The sequence below is a fragment of the Ochotona princeps genome, chromosome 4, assembly GCF_030435755.1.
Source record: "Ochotona princeps isolate mOchPri1 chromosome 4, mOchPri1.hap1, whole genome shotgun sequence".
Lineage (NCBI taxonomy): Eukaryota > Metazoa > Chordata > Mammalia > Lagomorpha > Ochotonidae > Ochotona > Ochotona princeps.
Window position 1 is genome coordinate 61,150,232 of NC_080835.1, and position 27,356 is coordinate 61,177,587.

At 41.6% G+C, this 27,356-nt stretch overlaps 2 protein-coding genes across 10 annotated transcripts in view; one reads left to right on the forward strand and one right to left on the reverse strand.

The window, feature by feature from the left end:
• ANKRD42 (ankyrin repeat domain 42) overlaps positions 1-10,445 on the forward strand; it is a 57,331-nt gene extending 46,886 nt beyond the window's left edge. For 2 of the 7 annotated variants that reach the window (XM_058663665.1, XM_058663669.1), the window contains exons 11-13: positions 1,689-1,833; positions 5,937-6,016; positions 7,306-7,698. In XM_058663665.1, the coding sequence (XP_058519648.1) occupies positions 1,689-1,833; positions 5,937-6,016; positions 7,306-7,486 (406 nt within the window). In that variant the 3' untranslated portion in view covers positions 7,487-7,698. Of the gene's footprint in view, positions 1-1,688; positions 1,834-2,218; positions 2,470-5,936; positions 6,017-7,300; positions 7,699-9,640; positions 10,153-10,355 lie in introns of those variants that run through there. The other 5 variants (XR_009245340.1, XM_058663666.1, XM_012928338.2 and 2 more) reach the window with 5 other exon arrangements.
• Positions 10,446-12,492: 2,047 nt separating this feature from the next.
• CCDC90B (coiled-coil domain containing 90B) lies at positions 12,493-27,003 on the reverse strand. Of its 3 annotated transcripts, none has more exons than XM_058663671.1 (9): positions 26,732-26,994; positions 25,249-25,368; positions 23,287-23,390; positions 19,625-19,726; positions 18,976-19,017; positions 18,479-18,550; positions 18,336-18,389; positions 16,603-16,717; positions 12,493-12,935 (listed from the first exon to the last, which is right to left on the reverse strand). In XM_058663671.1, the coding sequence occupies exons 1-9, from the start codon at positions 26,829-26,831 to the stop codon at positions 12,874-12,876; spliced, it is 771 nt and encodes a 256-aa protein (XP_058519654.1). In that variant the 5' UTR covers positions 26,832-26,994; the 3' UTR covers positions 12,493-12,873. The 3 variants fall into 3 exon arrangements, with proteins under 3 accessions (XP_058519654.1, XP_058519655.1, XP_058519656.1); XM_058663672.1 differs by lacking the exon at positions 26,732-26,994 and adding an exon at positions 25,481-25,648; XM_058663673.1 differs by lacking the exons at positions 18,336-18,389; positions 18,479-18,550 and having other exon boundaries at positions 26,732-27,003.
• Between the last annotated feature and the right edge of the window lie 353 nt (positions 27,004-27,356).

The following is a 27,356-nucleotide window of genomic DNA, read 5'->3' on the forward strand; positions in this document are numbered from 1 at the left end:
ACCTTGACCTAAGAACCTCCCCAAGAGTTCTTAGGTACCTTGAAGTTTAGAAAAGTACTTCACAGTGGAAAAGTTACTTCCTAGCAATGAGCATTAATATTGGATTTCCTTTGCTTCTCCACCAAAGCAGATTACTACCGCCATCCTGCTTGTTTGACCTCTGAGCATTGCTGTGTAGGCCAGGCCCTCCTGTGTGTTAAGTGTCATACCTACATCATCTCATGCAATCCTCACAATTCTATGAGCTGCTCTCTCAGTATATATTCTAAAGATTGCTTTAGCCTTCTTGCTGGATTAGTTTCTTATCAGCTAACACTGCAGTTTAAAACTTTTTTCTTCTAAATTCTGTGGTATTCATTCTCCACTTTGGAATTAACTGCATTTTAGGATGTTTACTCTGTACAGAGTATTGGTTTGAGGGATGTCCTTTTGATTTTGTTTGTTATCCATTATTTAGATCAAACTGTACAACAAAACATAGTTTTATGGTAGAGATTCAAAGATTTTTGGAAAATTTGCACTACCTTCTAATTCTGTTTTTCCATAAGCCTTTTGAAGACTTTTCCCTCCTTATGGGGATAATCCTCCCCTGTTTACTTTACTTCTAGCCTTGATATTCTTCTCTCCTGTCCTCAGTCTTAATCCCATTTGCTTTTGTATCAGAAGTGTTACTCAAATTGCCCTTTTTGGGACCCGATACATGACCTAGCATGCCTTGAGATTTCTGTTCCTTTTAACACCCAGCAACTCCTGTGACCTGGCAGCTCTCCCAGCTTCCTGTCCCTGCCCTTTAGCTCTTATCACTTATCCTGTAGACTGTTCTCAACAGTTTTAGAGAGACTGAGAGCTCCCATCTCGTGGCTCACTCCCTAATGCCTGCACTGGTGGGGAGCTTGAGAACTCAATCTAGGTCTTACACATGGGTGAGAAACTTAATTTTTTTGAGCCATCACTACAGCCTTCCTGGGTCTGTGTTGGCAGGAAGCTGGGTAGTCAGCAGCTAGGGTTGGGAATTGAACTCCATGACTCCAGTGTGGGACATGAACATCTTAACCTGCAGGACAAACATTTGCCTGCAGAGCTGTCATGTTAGCACTGAAGTGAGATCATGTCCTCTATGCTCATACTTCTCAGTGGTTTCCCATTTTGCTCAGACTCACATCCAGAGTCCTGGATTTTACATGTCGAGCTACTCTATTCTTCCTTTAATTCTTTACTAATCTAGCCACATTGGCCTTGATTTTCTTTAGTTTCTTCAGGTGTGATTCTGCTTTAGAGCTTTTGTTTTTGTTGTTTACTCTGCCTATAATGCTGTTTCCCTAATGTCTACACAGGTATCTTATTTCCTTTAGGACTTCGCTCAGAGCCACGCTCTCTGTATAGCCTTCCCTAGCCACTGTGTATGAAGAGTTAACTGACTCATCTACAACATTTCACTTTATTTTTTCCCTGATGGGACTTAAAGCCTCTCACTCATGTATATGCTTTCCCCATTTATTTTCTTTACTGTCTGTCTTCCTGCATTACTAAGTTAGGGAGATTTTGGCCTACATAAGTGCTCAACACATAATTGTTAAATGATTTATCTTACTTGCCTTAAATACAATGTGTGGGGGCTTTGTATGATTACTAAAAATAATTGTAGGTTGACATTGGAGGCTAAGTGAGAGCAAATTTCTTTTTGACAGGACCATCTCAGAGCTGCGGGCCCAGTTGGAATATGAACGACTGCGCAGAGAAAAATTAGAATGTCAGCTGGATGAGCATCGAGCAGAGGTGGATAGACTCAGGGAAATGTTGGAAAAAATTCAGGTCTCCGATTTCGTGCCTTTGGTTAGTGTCTTCCTTAACACATTTAATTTTCTTGAGAAACAGTATAAGAATAGCTAAGAGTGCAAGCTTTGGATGGGGTTGTTTGGGTGTGAGTCTGGCTATGACTTTTTTTTTTCATTTAGAAATTGTCATTCACACACATTCATATATATATCCATATACATCCATATATATTTAGCTTACAACAGCAATCTGTGACTTAGATGTGTAGCAAATATTGTTACCATTATGTACCATGTAAGAAAAAAACCACTTTTTCCAAATATTTATTTATTTGAGAGGCAGAAAGAGAGAGGGACAATTAGAGAGAATTTTCTATCTCTCAGTCTACTCCCTGAATGCTCATAGTAGCCAAGAGCAGGACCTCCACCTGCGTCTTACACAGGGTGGCAGTAACCCAGGTGCCTGGGCTGTCATCTGCAGCCTCCCAAGGGCATCAGCGAGGCTGGCTGCAAGCCTGGAGTAGCCAGGACCTGAACCAGGTATTCAGATATGGGTTGTAGGCATTCCAAGCAGCAGCTTAACCTGATGTAGCCCACTTCCCACACTAGAATTTTTTTTTAAGATATATTTATTTTTATTAGAAAGTCAGATTTACTGAGGAGACAGAAGGATCTTTCACTCACTGGTTCACTCCCCAACTAGCTGTAACAGTTGGAGCAGCCAGGCCACAGCCAAGAGCTAGAGCCCCTTTCTGGGTCTCCCATGTGGGTGCAGAGTCCCAAGACTTTGGGCCGTCTTCTGCTTTCCCAGGCCACAAGCAGGGAGCATGAACTGGCGCCCATATGGGATCCCAGTGCTTATAAGGCAAGGACTTCAGCCACTAGGCTATCGCACTGAGCCTGATTTTTTTTTTAAATAAACAGAATAATCAATAAGAATTCTGGGTCAGCTGGAGGCTATGTATGTTCTAATATTCTAATAATTATTTTGTAGCCAAAATAAAGTACTTTAAATGGAATCTATTTTAGACAGCTTCAGATCCTCCCAAAAAGCCATAAGAAGAAGAAGAACCAGCATTGAAGTTATTACAGCATCCTGTTGCCAGTTTGCTGATTAATGAAAACTATATCTAATAGTTCACCTGTGCAAAGTTGTTTGACATGTTATCTTACTGCGTATCAGTGGACCTGCTCTCGACATATAAGGAAATGGACTCAGAGGTTAAGTGTGACTTGTCTGAATTTATGGTTTATAATGCTAGATTCAGTGTTCAGTTTATAATCTTCTGAATACATAGCCTCCACTCTTTTCAAAACAGGAATTATTAATTTAAAACTCAGGATGTAGTAAAGAAAAACAGGTGGTGTGTAGAAAACACTGAAAGTGACTACCAGAAATTCCAAGTGGTGCCTGGAAAGTGTTTTAAGCCGTCTAGTTTTAGAGAGAAGGAATCAGACAACACATTGGGAACTTTGGCGGCGTCTTTTCTGTGAAGATGACCATGATGTGACCGCATGGACAGCTTATTGTGACACAGTGTAGGGATTTAAGTTCATTTTATATTTTACTTCCATAGGGAAGTCTTTTCCTATCATGGATGAATTATTTTTGATATAGATTCTTATCAACTATTTACGATAAAAACTTCCTAGCTTTTTATTTTATATAAAGTAACCATCTTTTCTTTTTTTCCTAAAATTTTATTTTTGATGATTTTTCCATAGCTGGTTAGGGTGATTAGGGTCAAGGGCTACAGGAAGTTGGGTGTGACCATTATTCCCAAATTCTCTTTTTTTCCTTCCTGTATCTGGGGGAACAGGGGAGATAAGGGGAAGCCACACCCAGCCTCCCAACCATCACAGAGTCCCCGATGTGTGGCATGCTCTGAGGGCACTGCTCAAGAGGTTTTGATAGTTCAACAGTTCCAAATTGCTGCCAATCTCGCCATTCAAGCATGATGAAATCTCTCCAGAATTCATTGGTTGACATAGTCTACTTTAGAATCTCCATTTTAGTTGTTTACTGCCAACAGTTGGCTGGGGTAGTTGATCAGCTTCCTCTGTTATGGCACCAGGTGTCCTCTGCGGGTTCCAATGGACTGCCATATCCTCCATGTGCAACTGGATGTGTTGTCCACTGCTCTAAGCCAGTGAGGAGGCCCAGCTCTGACACATGCATTCCACGATCAGACCATGGAATCTGCAATTTTCTCTATGGCTGGAGTTCTGAGTCCAGCAATTCAGTTGGGGGGGATCCCCAAAGAAACCTCATCTGAGGTGATCTCAGACCTGATTTCTTAACTAATACAAAAGAATGTCTGTATCTAGTCCTTCCCTATTTAAACCACAGCAGCCAGCTTGATTTTTGTCCTGTTTTGGACTGAAAATCTTAACTTATAAGGATTAAATACTGATTTTTGAGTTTGACATTCCGTCTTGACCTACTTCACTAGCCTTATTTTTAATGTATTTTCTCTTACATGTGGCCTCTCTTTTCTTACTCCACATTTGCCCACCACCAAGCCTCTGTTCATTCTGACTGTATACCTTGAAAGCTGTCAGCACTGCTTCTTGGAATCCTTGCTGATTCCTGGTCTCTCAAGACACACAGGATCTCTCTTCCCACCCTTTATAATGCTTTGAGGTCATATCATTTGCATTAGAGCTTGGCTGCTTGTTTTATTGAAGCACCAAAGATATTTCATGGTATCATCTAACTTCACTTCAGAAATATCGTGGTTGGTCCTCCACAGGTCCTGAGTACTTACTGTGAGCTGGGATTAATGTGAGCATTTTCAGCAAATGCCATCCTTATTCTACTAATGAAGAAATGACGTCTATTAGATATAGTAATTCGTAAAGTTACATAGGCTTATTAGATGTGTAGCCATGATTTCAATCTACCTAGCTTCATGCTTTAATACCACTTATTACTGCCTTTATAAACTCTTACCCGTGCTTTCTTACGATACATGTATGGAAATTTACTTTGAAATTTTTCCTGTAAAAAATACTTGATAGCAAATTTGCAGCTGAGGGGAGGGACAGATGCATGGTTCTGTATCTCTAGGTGGTAATAGATAACAGTGTATACACCACTGGCATTTAAGTTAAATTAACTGAGTTTTTTTTATAAAGTATGGGCAGGTACACTTTAGGGAACTAATTTCAGCGTGGGCTTTCCCCAAGGGTATGTGCTTTGTTCTCTTGAGTATTCAGATTTGTCCCACCTAACTAGATATAGACCATTTTCTGGTTTACATTTTTTGTTTATTTGAGAGGCAGAGTTAATGAGAAGGCATCCACTAGTTCCCTCTTCAAATGTCTGCATTGTCCAGGGGTTCAGAGCAAAGCCAAGTCCAGGTACCCCATGTGGGTGGCAGGAACCGCAGTCTGAACTCTCACTACTTCCCATAGGGTCCACACTAGCAAGAAGCTGGAGTCAGAACGCAGAGCTGGGAGATGAACCAAGATGTTTTGTTGAGTCACCTCAACACTCATCCCCCAAAGCATTTTTGAAAGAAATATTCAAAGGAAGTTAACATCTAGAGAACATCTACTGTGCTTCTAGTCCTTTCTGCTCCTTCCTGTAGACAGACAGCATTGGTGGTCTTCTGTTCTAGGATATGAGAATACCAAGAAAGGTTAGAAGTACTCAGAAACTGTAGTGTGTATTGTTGGGGAAAGACAAAGTAGGAAATGATACAACAAAGGGATGCATGGACACACAGGAAGGGAATAGAGAGGCCAAGAACTGCGATTCCTAGCACCGTGGGGCTTGTACGGCATCCCAAAGATACTAACTAACACTTTTTTGCAATTAAATTAGTCATACATTGTCAAACTTATGCTAAGATAGAAGCAGAAATAGCAAGGTTTTGTCTTTTAGGGATACCTGTAAATAGGTTATTGTATAATGTGCGGTACAAGTTAGGTCTTAGGTATAAAACAAAACTGCATGATTTCTCAGGGTGCTGCCGATTAGTGATTAGCATGGTACAAAGCTCTGGTAGTTCAGATTTGAGAACTCATTTACATAAAACCCTACAAAAAAATCTGTGAGCCTGAAAACAATGGCATCCTTCCCCTGACAAAGGCAATGCCAAAAGATGAAAATGTGTGCTAGCATTAAAAACTTTGAATTTTTTCCTTTGTTTACAGGACGATGACTCCTGTGAGTCAAGCAAAGAGAAAAGGCGAGTGAAAAAAAAGGTGTCTTCTGGGGGAATGTTTATGAGAAGGTACTGTGAGTGAAATCTTTAAGCTCGTTTTTCTTTTGAAAATTGTTATTCTACATAAGCTCTTCTCAGACTCAGATATGCTATTATGCCAATTCTGAAAATGTCACAGGAATTTAAAAAATTAGACTTAAGTTATATATCCTCTCCCAAAGTATTTTTATGGGCATGTCAAGAAATTTATAAAGAACTAATTTTAAAATGGTGCAATTTGCTGATCCTAAGAAATCTATATACTAAAAATGCTATTGTAAATTCAATATTTATTTATTTTTATTGGAAAGACATTTATAGAGGGAAAGAGACAGAAAAATTTTCCTTCCATGGGTTCATTCCCCAAGCAGCTGCAATGGCCTGAGCTGAGCTGATCTAAAGCCAGGATCCAGGCCCATTATGGTAGCCTAGTGGCTAAAGTCCCCACCTTGCATGCACCAGGATCCCATATGGGTGCCTGTTCTAATCCCAGCAGCCCTGTTTCCCATCCAGCTCCCTGCTTGTGGCCTGGGAAAGCAGTTGAGGACGGCCTAAAGCCTTGGGACCCTGCATCTGCATGGGAGACCTGGAAGAGAATTTGGGCTCCTGGCTTCGGATTGACTCAGCTCCGGCCATTGCAGCTGCTTGGGGAGTGAATCAACGAATGGAACATCTTCTTCTCTGTCTGTCCTTCTCCCTGTATATCTGATTTTCCAATAAAATAAAATAAATCTTAAAAAACAAACAAAAAGCCAGGATCTAGGAGCCTCTTCCTGGTTTTTCATGTGGGTGCAAAGTCCTAAGGACTTGGGCCATCCTTTGCTGCTTTCCCAGGCCATAAATAGGGAGCTAGCAGGGAAATAAAGCAGCCAGGACAGAAACTGACCCCATACTGGATGCTGGTGTGGCAGGTGGAGGATTAGCTTACTACACCTCTGCACCAGCCCCATGACTTGACTTTTAAAAGAGCATCTAGACTTGGGAGACAATGCAACAGAAGATTTTTAAGTTATAGAAAAGCACAGTAGAATACAGCCAAATATTTTACACATGAAAATTTTACATAAAATGAAATCTGCTCCTGCACAAACAGGAAAATGTGTGCTTCCTAGAAAAACTTATGTAAGTAATCTGCTCCAGAATTCTACCTTTGCAATCCCTATAAAGAAAAAGAAACGCAGAGGCAGAATAAGGAACACATGGGTTTATTTTTCTCTTCATCTTTTGACTCTTAAGTGTGTTTGATCAAGAATTACACTTCAGTTTTGACTTGATTGCCTTCATTTTTCTTCCCCTCTTCCCTCTGTGAACTAGCAAAGATCTGTGACTATCTTGGAACAGTTGTTTAGATCCTGCCTCCCACTAATGATCTGGTCGCTAGCTTTGGGCTTTACTGCTACTTCACATCAGCGTGTACATCTTCTGGACCTTGCCTGGATGCCAAAGGCCGTCTGGCTCAGTATCATCAGGACCAGTCGGCCCTGCGGAGAGTGCATTTGATTGCTGAAACTGGTTTAGTTTGATGAAGGGTTTGTAAGCACATGGTAAAAAAAAATTTAATGAGTTTATTTTCACTTGCTAATTTCTCTGTGATTGCCAAAAAGCTTTCCGACTATAGTAATAGTTGTCAGTATTTAATGGGCACTTCACTTTGGGAGAGATCTGTGCCAAGCAAGTCTTTTAATCCTTACAACATTGATATTAAGCTGGTATATATTTTTTTAAGATTTATTTATTTTTTATTACAAAGTCAGATATACAGAGAGGAAGATCTTCCATCTGATGATTCACTCCCCAAGTGACTGCAACGGCCGATCCAAAGCCGGGAACCTGGAACCTCTTCCGGGTCTCCCACACAGATGCAGGGTCCCAAGGCTTTGGGCCATCCTCAACTGCTTTCCCAGGCCCCAAGCAGGGAGCTGGATGGGAAACAGGGCTGCTGGGATTAGAACAGGCACCCATAGGGGATCCTGGTGTGTGTAAGGAGAGGACTTTAGCTACTAGGCTACCATAATAGGCCCAAATAGATGAATTTTATTAAGCATGTTTGTTGTCATATTCCATAGTAGCTCTCATTTTCCAAATTGACAGTCGTTTTAGAGGGTGCCCATAGCCTTTCCTACTGCTTTTCTTGATCTGTATTTAAAAAGCATTATTTAAATATAATCATAGAACTGAAGTCTGACAAATCAAGCATTATAACCTTTGAACTGTTCAAATTACTCTGAAGGCTTTTATCGACTCTTAGTCTATCCACTAACCAAAGCAGTGTGAATGGAATGTTAGGAGCTGCTGTAGAGCTACAGGTGACAGTAGTTAAATGCCCGAATTAGTATTCTCTTAAACTCAGTATAAATGAAACACTCCCACAGTATTATAATCAAATGTAATAACTAAGAAGTTTTGAGGTCAATAGAATATTTCTCATACCAGCTCTTCCACAGGCATTTAACAAGCTGGAGAAAGATGGTGATTCAGAAAGTCCATGGAAAATATATATCCTGAAGGCCCAGTACAATGGTTCAATGGCTAAATCCTCATCTTGTACCCATCAAGATCGCATATGGGTGCCAGTTTGTGTACTGGCTGCTCCACTTTCCATCCAGCTCCCTGCTTGTGGCCTGGGAAAGCAGTCAAGGAAGGCCCAAAGCTTGGGACCCTGCACCCACATGAGAGAATCAGAAGGTCCAGCGTTTGGATCAGCTCAACTCTGGCCAATGTGGTCACTTGTGGAGTGAACTAGCAGGTGGAATATGTTCCTTTCTGTTTTTTCTTTATGTAAATCTGATCTTGCTTTTCCAATAAAATAACTAAATTTTTTTTAAAGATTTATTTATTTTTATTACAAAGTCAGATATACAGAGAGAAGGAGAGATAGAGAGGAAGATCTTCCATCTGATGATTCATTCCCCAAGTGAGCCGCAATGGCTGGTGATGCGCCGATCCGGAGCCGGGAACCAGGAACCTCCAACCTCTTCCGGGTCTCCTACGTGGCTGCAGGGTCCCAAATCTTGGGCCGTCCTCGACTGCTTTCCCAGGCCACAAGCAGGGAGCTGGATGGGAAGTGGAGCTGCCGGGATTAGAACCGGCACCCATATGGGATTCCAGTGTGTTCAAGGTGAGGACTTGAGCCGCTAAGCCACGGCGCCGGGCCCAAAATAACTAAATCTTAAAAAATTATATATGTGTATACACACACACATATATATATAAAAAATGAAAACTAACGAGAAAATTTATCAAAATGAACTCCTATTTTTCCCAAACTTTTAGAAGTGCCCTCAATCACAAAAGTTTTTTTTGTTTGAGATTTTTTCCCTTTTTTTTTTTTAAGATTTATTTATTTTTATTTGAAAGAGCTAGAGAGACAGAAAGCTTCCATTTATTGGTTTACTTCCCAAATGGCTAAGACCGCCAGTGCTGAGCACACCCAGAGCCAGGAGCCTTTTCAATGACTGCCATGGACTTGAGCCACCCTTCACTGCTTTGCCAGGCCATTAAGCAGGGATTCGGGTCACAAGTGGAGCAGTGGGGACTTAAACTGTTGCTGAAATGGGATGCAGGTAGTAAGCTTAGCCCACCACACCATGGTGCTGGCCCGTAGGGGTGTGGTTTTGATGAACCTGGGAACATAATTCAGTCATTTTCTTTTAGGTATTTCCAAAATCAAAAATCAAAAACTCCAAAACTAACACTAAAATGAAGCCTCATTGGAAAGGATATAGGATCTGGAAGTAATGGGGATAAGGTATGGTGTGTTTGATGCTTCTACTCATTATCTGATGCAAAGCACTTGCTAAATCTTTACAGTAAAATGAACACAGATCTATTTACTGGTGATAAGATAGGACTGTGTGTCTTTGTTATGAACAAGCCCCATAAATCATGCCCCTCCTGTATGAGTTGTAAACATAATTGAGATGAAGAATGGACAAATTGATGTTTGTCTCAACAAACATACTTACTGAGGAAACTGATGTTGGGGAATATGGTCAGTCTAATAAAGTTCTTATCCCTGAACTCCAGAGTTAGACAGATGTACCCTGTCTCAGTTATCAGTATCCTGGGGCAGGCAGCAGAGTTAAGGCCTGTTGGTACAGAACAGAATGGAATGAAATTATCGACCAACAGGTTAGATGTAGGGAAAAGGTAAGCTGGGCTGAGAAACAGTAGCTCCTTCCAAATTTCTAGCTGTGGGTAAGTCATTTTACTTCCCCTGGGCAGAGTGGACAAGGGGACAAAGAGCACTAAAAATGTTATGCTACCATAGCTTCCTTCACGTAAAGCAAAGAATTTCTTCTTAACATTTTAGTACCTTTGAAGATTGTAACAATTATTTAGCTGTTCAGTGTCTCCCTTCTCCACTAAGATTGTGAGTTCCATGAGAATGAAACCATGTTCACCTTTTGTGCATGTGGGAAGTTACTATGCACTGTATTGTTCAGTGCCTAGCAGGCCATCCAGGAATTCTGGCCTGATTGGGGGGGTGTGGTGGTGGCAGCGATCCAAGTACTTGGGTCTGTTGCCTTCACAGGTGCATTATTAGGGAGCTGGACTTGAAGCAAGCAGTCAGGACCTGACCCAGTCAGTCTTATAGTAGATGTCAGTATCCCAGACAGTGGCTTAAATCCAATGAACCCCAGAGCCATCTCCAGCACCCAGTTCTTTGGAGTACAAAGCGAATCTTATTGTCACTCATTCATTGGTCCAGATGAATCAGTCTCTTGACTGCTGTATATTCCAGGTTCCTATTTATAGCTAAACAAATGGCAAGGCTATTTTGAAAAATTCACTACTGAAAGTTTAAAGTAATTGCCAATTCATGAAATCTTTTGAAATGTTTAGAACTTTCTGGCCACTACTTCTTTATCTGGATAACACTGAAGAACTAAGAACATAATTATATTATAGGGGAAAAAAAAAGTAGACCCAATACAAATTGAACAAAATAAAAATGTGAATTTCCTCATGAGTTTGCAGTTTCAATAGATAAATGAAATTACTAAAAGCTGTGTTTTATGTAGTGAATGTAAGATGGGTTAACTTAACTGGCTTAAGATGCGGGATAAGCCGGTTTTATATGATAAATATTAAATCCATGTAATAAAGTAACCATTTGTTTCACATGGTTATTTCACATGGTTATTTTTTTTAATTTATTTTATTGTATTGTTGACAATCTTTACATAGTTAATTACGGTTAAAAAAAAAGTTTCAGGGGGTATAGGGAAGTGGGTAATACTATTATGTCCATATTGTTTCCATCATGTATCTGAGGTAAAGGGGGATATTGAGGGAGAAGCCCCACCTGGTTTCCCACCCACCCCAAGTCCCGGATGTGGGGTATGCTCTGAGATATTTGCTCAAGTGGTTTTAATAGTTCTCCAGTTATGAATCGCTGCCAGTTTCGCTCGATGAAGTCGTCCACTGATTGATATGTTCCATCATAAAGTCTCCGTTTGCCCCATTTTTTGCTGCCAACATATAGCTGAGATGAATGATTGATCTGTTCTGTCTTCTGTCTTTTCTTGGTTAGAGTTCTGAGTCCAGCAGTTCGATTGGGGAGATCTCCAAAGAAACTTTGAGGTATTTCCAGACCAGATTCTTTTATGTTCTAGCAAGCACAGGGCCCGGCACAGTCCATCACCCCGATCAGCTGGTGGTTTCAATTGCTGGGTTGGTTCTGTTTTCAGTCTCGAGTTGCACTGGAACCAATGGGTGTTGCAGTCCAGTCTGGTTCTGCCCAGCACATACTCGGCCCTTACATTAACCAGTGGGAGCTGCAGCCTAGTCGGGGCGACCCACAATAACCTCCATCAGGCCCACCCCCTACCCTGGTTTGCCTGTATGTGTAGCAGTAGACCAGTTTGTCCCCCATCCCATTTGGCTCTTGTGCTTGTCAATGGGTATTAAAGCTTAGTTCCATCTAACCAACTCAACCATCCAGCCCTCACGGATGTTGTTGAGTGCCTCTCTGTCTAGCCACCCCAGCCCCCATCCTAGTTTTCATGCCCTCCTGCGGGAGTAGTGACTCAAGAAGGGGGAACCTACTTTTTCCCTCCCAGGTCTCTCAGTCCCGGTTTATGCACTCTTTAGGTGGTTCTGTGATTTGACTTGACAGAATTAGTCCCCAGGGCCAGCTTCTGCCAGCTGATGCTGTGGCTAAGCCCAAACATCCCTCACCCACTCTAATTTATGCTTGTACCCGCAGGAATAATCGGCCCAGCCTGGCTTGTCCCTGATCTATTCCACATGCAGCGCACAGGTGTTGCAGCCTTGCTTAGTCTGGTCTGTCCCCATCCCAGCCCACGCTCTCCAGTGGGAGTAGCTGTCTGGCAAGGGAACCAGCCCCTTAATCCCCCTGCCAGCTGTGCCCCTCCCTTCCTGGATCTCACGTGTGCTGGTTGGGTGCTGCAGTCACACCCAGTACAGGCAGCCACACCCTGGCATTCCATAATAAAGCACACATTTTAAAATTTTAGTTCATTATAAAAAAAAAAGATAGGTCACTTTCCAAACAACTGTTTAATAATTTCTATGTTATATAAAAATGTAATTGCAGCAGTTACCAGTAATAAAGCTAGGTTAGGCAATAGTTTTCAATAATTTCAAACAAATTTACCATTCAAACATAAAGCTGATTTAGTTCTTATGAATAATCAAAACATGGACAAAATGCCATTTTTCAAATAAATCAGGCTGGGTATGACAACTTTTCAACACAGCGGATATAAATGAAATAAAAACACCTCTTCTCATTCTAAAACACTTCTTAGTCCAAATGCACTCTGCATCATCTTGTGGTAAAGTTATGCTGCAAGTGACAGTGTTTAAAACCCCCTCCTTGCGTAGTGTCCCGAGGAGGCACTGGCAGCAGCTGAGGGGCATTAGTAGTACTTCCAGATTCTATAGAATCCCAATGATAATGCCAGGCAAGTAAACACTGATGCTGTGGGAAGAAAAAGCTGTTAGGTTATTTTGCAGGCACAGAAATGCAGCTCTCAATTAAAATGAAAAGTAAACAACAAATGAAATCCAAATAATTTTCTATGGTTTTAATTCCCTAGAAAATTAAACTAAGCATAAAAGGTATCTGTAAGGGCAAGATTAATGGCAATTCATCTTAAAAAAACAACAAACTTCCTGTATTTAGGTAGATACAGTAATTAAAAAATGTAGACTATATGTCAGAATCTATAAGCATTATTAATCATTAACCATAGTATGATTAACTAACTATAAATCCTAATTTTAGATCTTATGACAAATGAAAATGTCCCTGGTTTCCAGTTTAATTAGGCACAGAACAATTTTTTTTAATGCAAAATCTTGGATATTAGGCAAGCAAATGATTAAAGACTGTCATTTCATTAATTTTAAAAAGTGGGACTGATTTAATATATTACAGGAAAGCTGGACATTGAGAAGAATAACACTAAGAAATGCTGTATTGGGGCAATTGTAAGTTATCTCATCTGGTCCTTATAGTAGTGTTTTGAGCCATATAAACATATATTACATATGTCTTAGTAAGTGTAATTAAAACCCAATGTATACATGAAGCAACAATTCCAAAGTTTTTGCCACTAGGTGGAGCGAGGATTCAAGATCAGGTATATCTGATGTATTTTTTAAAGCTGTTCTGATATCTGTATTTGTACAGGACACTTGAGAGAGTCAATCTAATTTGTTATTTTTATAAAGTGTGACTATAATATTTGCTAATTCAAGAGATTAAAAAACTAAATATTAGTTTTTCAGATTATCAAATATGCTTATGGTGAGGAGTGATATTTTATTCCTTTATTAGAATACACAACACTGTCACTGTAACACAGCTTCTCACTTAATGTTGCTGTTATTTCAGCTTTTACTTCTTGACCATGCTAACTATGGAGCATGCCAAATTGTTTTAGAATTTGCTATCACCTTCCATGGCTTCTTTTCATGTTCCTCTGTCTTCCACTGGCCTCTTCAAAAATGTAAAATGCCTTGGTGGCTAGGTTGTTGGTACTGGTTTTTCATTTTTAAAAGATTTATTTATTGAAAAGAGAGAAAAATCTTCTGTTGGTTCACTCCCCAGATGACTACAACAGCCAGAGCTGGGCCAGGGTGAAGCTGAAAGCCAGGAGCTTCATCCAAGTCTCCCTTGTGGGTGGCAGAGACCAAAGGAATTGGGTCATTTCTATTGCTTTCCCCAAGCCATTAGCAGGGAGCAGCTGGGACACGAATCAGCATCCATATGGGATGCTGGTGTCACGGGCAGCAGTTTTACCCATTATGCCACAATGTTAGACCTTCCAGGTACATTTTAAGATTCCATATGTGTTAATTTATTATTCATCTGCCCACAACAGACTATACAGGGTAAGTTCAAATTACAACTTTTTGGCAGTAGACTACACCTTCCAGAATTCAATGGTAAGGCAATATTACTCCCTTCAATGTCTAAGTGAGGTTGGATACATGATATTTAGAACTCAAAGATAACTAATAATATATAATGGGAAAATAAATAAACTGATTAAGGTTTATACTTATGAAGTTTAGCCTCGTGGTTAGGATACTCAGGAGTGCCTGGCTATGACTGGATTCCAGTTTCCTGTGATACAGACCTTTGGAGGCAATGATGGCCCAGGAAACTAGGCTCTTGCCACCCCCTGGGAGATGTGGCTCAACCAGGCCACTGTGGGTGTCACAAACAGCAGATGGGAGTTTTCTTTCCGAATATCTGTCTGTGTCTCTCAACTGCTGATTCTCACATCATGTTTAAAACTTATAATCTGATGACCTTTTCTCCAAGGAAACTGGAAGATGTCAATTACTGTTGAACTGAATGTCTCCAATTCCAGAGAATTTAACAACAGTTTTCAAACTGTAGCATTAGAATTCTTTCTTCAAACATTAAACAGAAGGCCCAAAAAGGTAAGCACTGAGCCACTCAATGTTGGTCAAGAGAAGTGGATATTAGCTGGAGGTTTCCTTGACCACTTCCCCAATTCAGTGGTAGTGGCCCATAAAACTACTCTTGATGTAAAATCTATTTAGCTACATACTAATATCAATTTTTTTTAAAAAAAGTCTCTTTTTTGGGCCCGGAATGGTAGCTTAGTAGCTAAAGTACTCATCTTGAATGTGCCAGGATCCCCTGTGGGAACTGGTTCAAATCCCAGCTGTTCCACTTTCCTTCCTGCTCCCTGCTTGTGACCTGGGAAAACAGCTGAGGATGGCCCAAAGCCTTGGGACCCTGCACCCGTGTGGGAGACCTGGAACAAGCTCCTGGCTCCTGGCTTCAGATTGGCTCAGCTCAGCTCAGCTCTGGCCATTGTGGCCACTTGGGGAGTGAACCAAAGGGTGGAAGATCCTTCTCTTTGTCTCGAAAAAGGTATCTTTTTACTCCTCAATTTTAAATGGCTATAGAAAGTTACTACATGGAAATATTCGCACAATGGCAGGATAGGGACTTGTGTGCTTACTCAAAGATATAGAAAGTCTTCAAGGAAAATATATGTTACAACAAAGCTGTGCAGATTTCAAATTTTTTTGCACCAAAATAAACTTCCAATACAAGTTCCTCTATGGAGTTATTCCCAAAATGTATATAATGGTCAAAGCCAGCTGAAAACTCAATTCGGGTCTTCCCAAGTGAGTGGCAGGGATTCAACTGTTTGAGTTGCTACTTTCTAGGGTGTGCACTACGGAAGCTGGAACTGGGGAGGAGGGGTGGGAAGCAAGCCAAGTCACTCCCCGGTAGGATGTAGGCGTCTCACCAATAAATATCTGCCCCCTAAACTTTTAGTTCTATTTCTCATTAACATTTTAAAGTAGGTACACACACACATGGCTTTTCCATGTAATACTGTTCTTATTAATGAAAACCTGGAAATTCGTCTTCATAAAAGGATAATGGCATTTTCATACAATGGGATATTATTCTTTTCTAATAAAATGTGCACATACATATTAATGAGGGAAATTAAGATATTTGGTTAAACTCTACAAAGCTGTGGAATATAATGACAAAAACTTTAAAGTATATATAATGATTATATACAAAAGAGTAAGTCTAGAAATACACACTAAAAGTAAATACACAGAGGAGGGGATTTTGAAGACTTCTAATACTTTTTGAATTATATGAAGAATTTATAATTACTACTTGACCAGGGCATTCTTTCAACTCACTAGGCCTGTAAACTGTCAGGTAAGGAGCCTGTGTGTGGCACATCATGTAACATCTGGGTGGGGTATGTGCTCAGTTGGTTCAAGGAAAAGCTCATCTAACCCCTCACTGGACTGCTATGTTAATACCTCTACCTTACTCATCTAACTTCTACTCAAATCCTATGGAAAAACACAAGCTAAATAAAAAGAAACTATTCATGCTGTAATACCCAGTTTAACATTGTATAACTTTGTACTGTGTGTATATACTTAACATCCATAAATTGCTTTTTTCTATTAGCAAGTTACGCAGTTGCCTGTTTAATATAGCCTGGAACCTCCTCACAGCACTACAGAGAACCAAGCAATAAAGGAATATGTTATATCCCCCGTGCTAACATTTAAATAAGGAAGTAGAAATGAACAGCACTGAAAATGAGAGCAAGTCTTACCTGCAAGGTAACGAATTGTTTCAAGTTTGTTAGACTCCATCAGTGTTTTTAAGGAAGCAATTTCACTGTCAATTTTATTACTGATCTCTGAAATAACACTTTTGGTTTGAGTATCCTGTAGTAAGAAAGAATAAAGAAACTCATTTTTGTGGACAAAAAATATCTGGGCTAATAATTGTACATTACAAAATTATAAATTGGGCAAACACAGTAAAAGCAGTAATATTAAATGAGTATTATAAAGTGACAAATCACTTTCTTCCATTTAAATTTGGAGATCATGTCTTAGGATTATCATATAGTAAGGAAGTCCTGATAAAAACCTCAAAGGGTAATTTGAAAGCTCCATAACTTTCACTTTATGAGTATAAAGTCTTTTGAATATTCATGGTTAAAATATTAAGTATTTTTTTTTTAAAGATTTATTATTATTATTGGAAAGCTGGATATACAGAGGAGGAGAGACAGAGAGGAAGATCTTCCATCCGATGTTTCACTCTCCAAGTGAGCCGCAATGGGCCGATGTGCGCCGATCCAGAGCCGGGAACCAGGAACCTCTTCCAGGTCTCCCACGCAGGTGCAGGGTCCCAAAGCCTTGGGCTGTCCTCCACTGCTTTCCCAGGCCACAAGTAGGGAGCTAGATGGGAGGTGGAGCTGCCGGGATTAGAACCGGCGCCCATATGGGATCCCGGGGCGTTCAAGGCGAGGACTTTAGCCGCTAGGCCACGGCGCCGGGCCCGGGACTGCATTAAGTATTATACAAAAGGAAAGTTGTTTGAACAGGCACCAATGCCAAAAATAACAGATGTAGGGGGAACACTAAATGCCATGTACATAGAGCAGAGGGGCAGGGAGCAGAAACAAGATGGTATCTAGCACTGAAAAATTAGTTCTAAGTGAATTTGATATTTTCATTTTTATCTCTTTATTTTACCAAGAAGTATAAGAAGATAGGGTGCCTGAAAGGACAAATGGCTCCTGTCTATGAAATGAGCAAGACTGATGTCTATTACAGGACTGGCCAGTGGCGCCAGAATAATGGCTCAACTAGCTAATCCTCCACCTTGCTGTGCTGGCATCTCATATGGGCACTGGTGTGTGTCCTGGCTGCCCCTCTTCCATTGCAGCATCCCTGGGAATTCAGTGGAGGATGGCTCAAGCCCTTGGGACCCTATACACACATTGGAGGACCCAGAGAGGGCTCCTGGCTTCAGATCAGCTCAGTTCTGGTCTGGCCGTTGCAGTCACTTGGGGAGTGAACCAGTGAATGGAAGATCTTACTGTCTGTCCTTCTCTGTAAATCTACCTTTTTGATAATAAATCTTAAAAAGAAAAGAATGTAAGCCAGTAACTTTTAATATAATGACCAGACTGAGTCAGAAATGTGAGTTATGCTCAAGCAACAGTTACTAAGATCTTAAAACTTATGCTAGGCATTCATATAATTACCAATTGTGGAATACTAACACTGAATGTTTGCCTCTGATAAAAAAGTTATTTTTTAATATAAAAATAGTTTAAAGTACTATGTACAGAAAGCTTGATTCTCATTCAGGGGCCACAGCTCAAGTACAACCATCTGTGTATGGCAGCTTTCACAAGTCAGTGGAGAAATGCTAAGTGACAGCCAGGCACCCTGAATGCTTCAGGGCTGGCTTTTTAAGTCCAAACTGACAGACATACAAGAAGCCACACAAAAATTATATAAGATGAATTTTTACATATTACATTACCTTCCTGCTAAATTCTGTGGTTGCTTCCATAAGTTGCTTTTCTTGATCTGTAAACTAAAAGATATGAAGCAAAAGATTAACAAAAAGACTAAAAGAATTAAAAGGAATGAGTAACAAAGCATATGCTCTTAGAAGTTCATTACCATATCTGTTACTCTGCTCCTTTCCAGGTTGATGTCTAGCTTATTATCCGCTCTGGTTCGACTGGTTTCATGCTTTAAAGAAAATGCAAATATTTTTCTGTGAAGATTTATTTTTATTTCTTTGAAAGGCAGAATTACAGAGTGGGAGACAAAGAGATACAGGTGTTCCATCTGCTGGTGCACTCCCAGTGGCCACAGTGGCCAGAGCTGTGCCAGGCCAAAGACAGAAACCCAGAGATTCTTCCAGCTTTCCTACATAGTACAAGAGCCTAAGCACTTGGGCCATCTGCTGCTGCTTTCCCAGGCATCAGCAGGGACCTGGATGAGTAGAGCAGACCAGATGAAACTTATGTTCACATGGGATACTGGCACTGCACACAGCAACTTAACATATTACACCACAACACTGGCCTCCAAAATGAAAATATTTCAACAAATGATCCTGTAATAACTACTTGTACTGAAATTAGAAAGAGGAAAAAACAAATTTCACTTACTATTAGTTGCTGCTTAACTTGGTCCAATTCAATTTTCATTTTCTAGGTATAATAAAGATCACATACAATTAGCATAAAAATAAAAGCTTATATAATGATTTATTTTAAAAATCTAAAACTCTGAGTTAGCAAATCTGAACAACCTATTGATTTCTAATACAGAATAACAAACACACAATCATATTCAGGAAATAATTTCTTTAAAAACATTAGAACTGTATTTAGTGTTAAACTCTACTTTTGAAATAGGATCTTCTAAATTAAAAAATATGCTAATTACATAACCTAAAATTTTCGCTTAATAAAAACATGTATTTCTCTTAAGTGATAAAGGCAATTAGGGAAGGACCCATGAGGTGGACCATGATACATTCAGCCCTGAGAATATTAAGATGAACTACACTAGACATCTGATACAATATCACAGCTCAAGGATTTTTATTTTACGTATCTTTCATGTGTGAAAAATACAAATCATTCTTTAGTACGTAAACTATGATTTATATCTAAAATATTAAGTATGGATAAACAATATTTTTATCTAAAAACCAATTTACTACCGTGTAAAATTATTATCTGGCCTTATTGTTTGAGTAGGATAAGTGTGAGATTAGTTAGTTTATTGGTAAGAAGTTAAAACTTGCGTCACCTCATTCTCTGCTCTCAGAGTTGCAAATTCACTCTTCTCTAGGATGACCATGTCTTTCCTGATGGAATCTAAATGAGCCATTAGCTGCTGGACTGTTATTTCCTAAGAGACAAAGTAAAAATAGCTTACTGATTCACGGAAAGGTATGCTTCATACATGGAACTGCTTATATAAAATTTGAGTTTAACATGCTACAGCATATAATTTTGCTTGCTTAAAACACACACACACACACACACACACACAAAACCTACACGTTTTGAAACACCAAAATGAAAACAAGACTCAAGAAAGAAAAAAACTATTTCCTAGTAGATATAAATATATAGGGCTTTTAATGAAAAGAATCTGCAAAAAATGTTTACATGGTCCCTGAGAGTTCCTCAACAAATAATGTTTTCTGAATGCGTGTATATTTTTTTATCATCTCTTATTATTATGATTTTAAGGGATTTTCCACACTGGGAAAATTCATCGTGTAATTGAATAAAATTCAGGAGTTTTAATTTTTTTTAAATTTATTTATTTTATTACAAAGTCAGATGCACAGAGAGGAGGAGAGACAGAGAGGAAGATCTTCCATCCAATGATTCACTCCCCAAGTGAGCTGCAACGGCGGGTGCGCGTCGGGAACCAGGAACCTCCTCCGGGTCTCCCATATGGGTGCAGTGTCCCAACGCATCGGGCCGTCCTCAACCGCCTTCCCGGGCCACAAGCAGGGAGCCGGATGGGAAGTGGAGCTGCCAGGATTAGAACCGGCGCCCATATGGGATCCCGGGGCACTCAAGGCGAGGACTTTAGCCACCAGGCCACGCTGCCGGGCCCCAGGAGTTTTAATTTTAAAATTTCTGGGTATCTTTCCAATGCCTGACATTGGAACAAATATATGAAAGAAAAGTGGGGCTATATACATGGAATTATAAGCCTTTTGCTTTGGTGTAGAGAAACTTTTGTAGATACAATTTGCAAAGAAAATATAAGGGGGTATCAAGGAGTTCTTCTGAAAAAGTAGAATTACAAGGCAATGCAAATTTTCTTTGAGCTTTTCTAGTCCTTCATAAGACTGTTAATTTTCTAACTTAATGTTTATCCTTCTTTACCAAAGTTTAAAGCAGATACAAGTAACCCAGTACTGGCATCACAGCTGCTTTTCAGAGTGAACCAGCAGATGAAGATCTCTTTTTCTGTCTCTCCTTCTCTTTATCTCTACCTTGATTAAAGTGAATTATTTTTTAAGAAGCAAAGTTACAAAAAGAGAGAGATCTTAAATTCACTGCTTCACTCTCAGATGGTTGCAGTAGACAGAGTTAGACTGGTCTGAAGCCAGCAGCTTCAGCTGGGTCTTCCACTGTTTGCAGGGGCCCAAAGAGTGAGCCATCCTTTGCTGTTTACCCAGGCATATTAGCTGGATTACAAGTGGAACAGCTGGGACTGGAATTGGTGCTTATATGGGATGCTAGGACTGTAGGCAGCATCTTTACCTACTACACAGTGCCGGCTCCCAAGTAAAATAAATTTCTAAAAATGACAGAATTAAAGTGAAAACGTTCTCTACATCAAACAATAGACTAACCAGCTTTTTTTTTTATTATTATGCCAAGAGACCAAAGATATTAAATAACTCAGGATTCAAATACAGACAGCCTGACCCCAGAAATCTTTCTTTTTTAAAGATTTGTTTCTATTGGAAAGGCATATTTACAGATAGGAGATACACAGAGAAAGATCTTCTATCGCTGGCTCACTCCCCAAATGGCTGTAATAGCTGGAGCTGAGCCAATCTGAAGCCAGGAGCCATGTGGGTGCAGGGTGCCAAGGCTTTGGGCATTTTCTACTGCTTTCCCAGGCCACAAGCAGGCAGCTGGAAAGTGGAGGATCCAGGATATGAACCAGTTCCCATATAGGATCCCGGTGCATGCAAGGTGAGGACTTTAGCCACTAGGCTACCTCGCAGGGCCCAGACCCTAGAAATCTTTTTAACCTCTGCCTTCTGTGACTACGCCATCTGAAAATCCTTCTTACAGGTTTATGTATGCTACACACCAAGGTCCAATGGTCACTTGGTCATGTGTGGAAATCGCTACAGCTTCCATTTTCTAAAAGTCAAGCCAGTTGTTGAAACAGTCCTCCCTGACGTTAATCAGCATGGGACTGCAACCCCACAAGGACCCTGGTCATAAATTCTGACTTGGGGCCTGGCACGATAGTGTAGCGGTTCAAGTTCTCATCTTGAGCGTGCCAGGATCCCATATGGGCACCAGTTCTTATCCTGGCGGCCCGCTTCCCATCCAGCTCCTGCCTGTGGCTTGGGAAAGCAGCCGAGGATGACCCAAAGCTTTGGACCCTACCCACATGGGAGACCTGGAAGAGGATTTGGGTTCCTGGCTTCGGACTGGCTCAGCTCCAGCTGTTGTGGCCACTTGGGGAGTGAACCATTGAACGGAAGATCTTCCTCTCTGTGTATCTAACTTTCCAATAAAAATAAATAAATCTTTGAAAATAAATAAATTCTGACTTGAAAAATGGGAATTTCGGCTAGTGTTTGAATTAACACTTTGTGTATAAACTCTATAAAGAGTATATATATTTTTTGGATTTCTTTTTTTGAAAATCAGAATTAGAGAAGGAAAGAGAGCCAGAAATCTTTCATCTTTCATTGCCCAGATGGCTACAGTGACTGTGGTCATATCCCGGCTGCTCCACTTCCCATCCAGTTCCCTGCTTGTGGCCTGGCAAAACAGTGAGGGCAGCACAAAGCATTAGGACCCTGCACCTGCATGGGAGACCCACAAGCAGCTCCTGGCTTAGGGTCAGCTAGCGCTGGCTATGGCAGCCACTTGGGGAGTGAACCAGTGGATGGAAAAGCCTTCTCTCTATATCTGCCTTTCTAATAAAAATAAATAAGAAAAAAGAGATAAGCACCTAAAATTAACTACTGTGAATTAGTTCATGATTAAGAGACATAAATCACTGTTCCAGTTCAGGGAGGGAGGAGACAGAGGTCTTGCACCCATTGGCTCACTCCTCAAATGGCCACAAGAGCTAGGAGCTTCTCCCCTGTCTCCCACATGGTTGAAGGGGGAGGAAGCGCTGGGGCCATCATTCATTGCCTTTTTGGACATCGGCACACAGCTGGTTCCAAAGTGGAGCAGCTGGATTCCAGTGCCACATGGGATGCTGATGCTGCAGATGGAGGCTTAACTTGCTGTGCCATGGAGGTGGCAGAAAAACTGCTTTATTAACAGTCTACTACATGTCCTGATTCAAAAACAATCACCACACGAAACCAATGATTTGGCAAAATTCTATTCTGTTACCAGAATTGTGTGGCACAGTGAGTAAAGGACCCACCTCCAGCACTGACGTCCATCTGAGTGTTAGTTCATGTCCTGGCTGCTCCACTCCTGCTCCCCAGCTCCCTGCTGCCCTGCCTGGGAAAAGCAAGCTCCTGACTCAGACTTAGCAACTGTCGCCACCTGGTGGGTGAACCAGTGGGTGGACATGTAATTCTAATTTGACAATTTCATGAAAGGTTCTTTTTTGTTGATTCTTCTATAGGGAAAAATAAAGATACAAGTGAGTTTTGAAGGTGGGTGGGTGAAAAAAAATGTTGTCAATGAAAAAGAATAATAAAACTGTCAGAAGAAAAACAAACGGATTACCTGTTGCGCTTGAGTGACCATCTCCTTATAGATAGTATCCAGGCTGACATTGGATAAAGTGGTTAGTGCTGATACAATTGTTTCTGCTTGTGCTTTGTCAAATCCTGTAAACAGTAAGCTGGTATTTGTATTGTTATATAAAAAATAGACACTGTGATCAGCATAGACAAAAACAGACTCCTGAACACTTAGACTGGTTTCACTTTTTCAAATGAGAAACATTCGACTTTTTTTTTAATGTAATAATAAAAGACAAAAGATGACTCTGGAAAGGTGTCAGATTAAGAGACCTGAGAAACAAATAAAGCACATCACATTAGACTGCATCTAAGTGAGGAGGGATGTGCCAGAATGTTCCTTATCAGATCAGTTGGCAAAACTGGACTGCTGGTGGATCCAGCTTACTCAAGTAAAAGGAATGTCCTTTTTAGAAGACAGGATCTCCTCCACAGAGTGGGAGGGAGGAGGGGAGACTCAACAAAGGGTAAAGCAGATTGAGCAAAGTGTTCACAACAGGAGAATTTGAGAAAGATTACACATCTGTTCTTTGTACTCTTGTTGCAACTTTTCCAAATAAAACTTTTTCAGGGGTGGCCAGGAGTCTGGCCTCTAGGCTGAGCCCCTGTGGTCACTTGGAGCTGGCCTTCGCTCTCTAGCCCAGATCTGTAAGGTTCTCTCTGGCTCCAGTAATCAGGGATCTTAGGATGCCAACCATCTTTCCAAACAGGGCTTTCTGAAGAAGCTGGTCTTGGGCTGCCCTTGGGTTCTCTCAGGACACCATTTCTTTGCCAACTCTCTTGTTCTCTTTCATCCCTATGGCACCAGACTGTCCCTGGCCTGGCACATATCTATCTGGTGGCAGCATCAGCTACAGCGCAGACGAAAGAAAGTGTTTTAAGTTACTTTCTAAAAGCATACTAGAATCTAAATTCTTACTAGCTCACCTCATCTATGTTAGCTCTGGATACTACAAGGTTGTTTTGAGTATGTAACCGACATAAAAAACGGTTTTGTATTGCTGTTTTAATTTTCATTTTCCTGCTTATAATAAGGTTGTGCATTTTCACTTTTATCTTTAGGTTAATTTTTTGTGTGCTGTTTGTTGGTACCCTTCACCCATTTTCCATAAATTGATTTCTAAGAACTCATTCACATTCAGTTTTCATTTATCTGGAATTTAGTTTTTAACATGAAATTTGATTTTTTCACAGCTGGTCACTTGTCATGTACTTTACTTACAGTTCCTTTATCAAATGCTATGTTCATGTGCCTCAGTAGCATTCTTTTATATTAGCTTTTATGTTCCTATCCTATCAGATATTTGTTTGGTGTCTAGTAATTTCTACTTGTTCTTAGATAATTGAAAAAAGAAAAAGATTTATTTTACCTAAAAGAGAGAGAGAGAGAGAACGAGTGCTTCCATCCACTGGTTCACTCCTAATGGCCTTAACTGCCAGAGCTGGGCCGTTCCTAGGTGGGAGCCGGGAGCTTCTTCCCAGTGTCCCATGTGGCTGCCCGGCCCCAATGCTCTGCGCCATCATCCTTGCTTTCTCAGGCCATTAGCAGGGTCCTGGATTGGAACTGGAAGAGCTAGGACTTGAACTAGCACCCTTAAGGAATGCCAGCACCACAAGAGGAGGGTTAGAGTGAAATGCCACCCCTACTCTAGTATTTATTTTTAAAAGTTATTCCTGCATTTTTACCTCCACCTGGACTGGTTTCTTTCTTGTTAAGTGGAGTTATTCTCACATCTACTGATAATTTTCACTGCACATATTAAGCATTTCGCTGCACATATTAAGCATTTCGCTCATCAGTAAATATATTATTCTTCCTGGCTTTACGCTATGTATGAGTTGCATTTCTACTTAAATAGCCACTCTGAAGTGCACATAATAGTGACAGTATCTTAACTAGATAAATAATTATCAATTTTCTTTCAGAGGTATCACTGTTGCTTACCATGAGCTTCCAAGTCCTGGACCAATGCATGAGTATCAAAAGTTAGTTTCCTCTGCTCTAAAGGGGTTATGTCCACGGGCCGCCTGTCATAGGCTTCCTTGGTTGTGGTGGTCGAGAAACCTGACAAGAGAAGAGGACACCGTTTCACTGTGAACTGACTGCGGTCTGTGTAGCTCCTGCGGCATACCTTGACCTTACCTAGAACCTTACCTAGAACCCGTTACTCTCTGACCTGACAGCTCTGTCGTTCTGCACACGGCAAACATTCAACAAATACTAACTGTTCCAGATACTCAGGTTTCTACAGGAATATTTAACTATGTGCAGACTAAGCATTGCAAACTTGTAATCAAATGCCTGGTGAAAATTTCCTTCTGGACTCAGGAGAGGAGCTTTCTCTGGTCCATACTTAGTTTCAGCTTTGGCTCCCCATCCTCTCTTGGACTGACCATCAGGGTCGCTCCGGAACCCCAAAATTAGTTAAGATAGAGAGGGACTAATATAGAAATATTTGGACAGACAGGAAGAAGTCAGCTGGCCTATAATTACTCAGCCTGTACCTTACTGGTCAGGTTCCCGATTTGGCATTTCCTAGACCTCACTAGGTAGGATTCAGAATTCAGTCATTCCTCACTAGCTAAGTTATTGGTGATTTCTCTGCTCACCCGCCTTAAGACTGTCCTACCCTTCAATTGTTAATATATGGCTTATTAAGACTGTTCTGATTGCCCTAGAATGCACAAAGTTCTGTAAAATCTTGCTCGAATACTATAAACTGCTAAGTTTAAATAAAAATGTGGAAAAAAAAAAAAGCCTGGTGGATGTATTGCGGCTAGACAGCAACATTAGGGAGGACCAGCAGGTGCACAACCGCATTCTTGCTCTCAAAGTCAGAAGCTCTTAAGAGTCCACTGGCCAAACCTGTGGATTACAGCGCTCACAGATTTTTTTTTTTAATACTTTCTTTTTCAAAGATTTATTTTATTTTCATTACAAAGTCAGATATACTGAGAGGAGGAGAGATAGAGAGGAAGTGGAGCTGCCGGGATTAGAACCAGCGGCCATATGGGATCAAGGCAAGGACCTTAGCCACTAGGCCACGCCGCCGAGCCCGCTCACAGTGTTTTACTAGAAGTCTGGGTTAGGGGTTCTCCCGAGTGACAGGCGGCAAAGACACCCTGCCAGGAGAGGGAGGCTCCAGGGAGAGGAAGGGCAGGGCAGGGCAGGGCAGGGCAGGGCAGGGCAGGCGAGGAAGCAGAGAGAGCAGGGACACCGCAGGCGGGGCGGGCAGGGCAGGGCAGGGCAGGCGGCCGGGACAGGCGGAGCACGAAGAGCGGGGCCGGCGGTTCGGGCCCGGGCTCCCCCAGAGGAGGGCGGGCCCCTGGGCAGGCACGGCAGCCGGGAAGGGGCGTGGCACCTCCCACCCTCGGGCCCCGTCGGCCGGCGGGGAGTGCGGACACCGCGGCACGACGCCCCTTCTCACCTCTCTGCAAGCCCGGCGAGCAGCGGCCGCCGCGGGGCGCGAACCAGCCGCTGACCCCGCTGCCCGAGCGCAGGAGCCGCCACAGGCGACGACTCCTCATGTCCCCGAAACTTCCGCGGGACGGAAGTGGAAAAAGATGCGCGAACTGCCGTTCAGGCTTTCGGGCAATGTAGTTCGGATACGATGAGAATGCTGGGAAATGTGGCTTTGAGCCTATCACAAGCACCTACGTCACGCGCAGGCGCGAACCGCCATCGAGCGAGGCTGGGCCTCTCGGGAAGGCCCCGCTGGTCACCAGCGCGTTCCGCGCTGCCCCTCCCGACTGTACGCGCTGTCCAGGACCAGGCACACGGACACCTTAACAACCCGGGGACAGCCAGTGGTTGTTCTACGACTGGGCCTGCGACCCGCACGGCAACCTGGACCTGGAGGGCTCGCTCGCTGAGCATTCTGGGGGATCGCACGGCGGGAGGCCACGAAGTGGGAATTGCAGCCCACGAACTGTCCGTTCTTGCCATGGCGCCCCTGGTGGACAGGAGGACTAACTAGTTCACTGGCGGTGATCCCTCTCTGAAGCGGACCTGATTTTTACTATTTATTCCTCTGATAATTCAGGCTGCTTGTG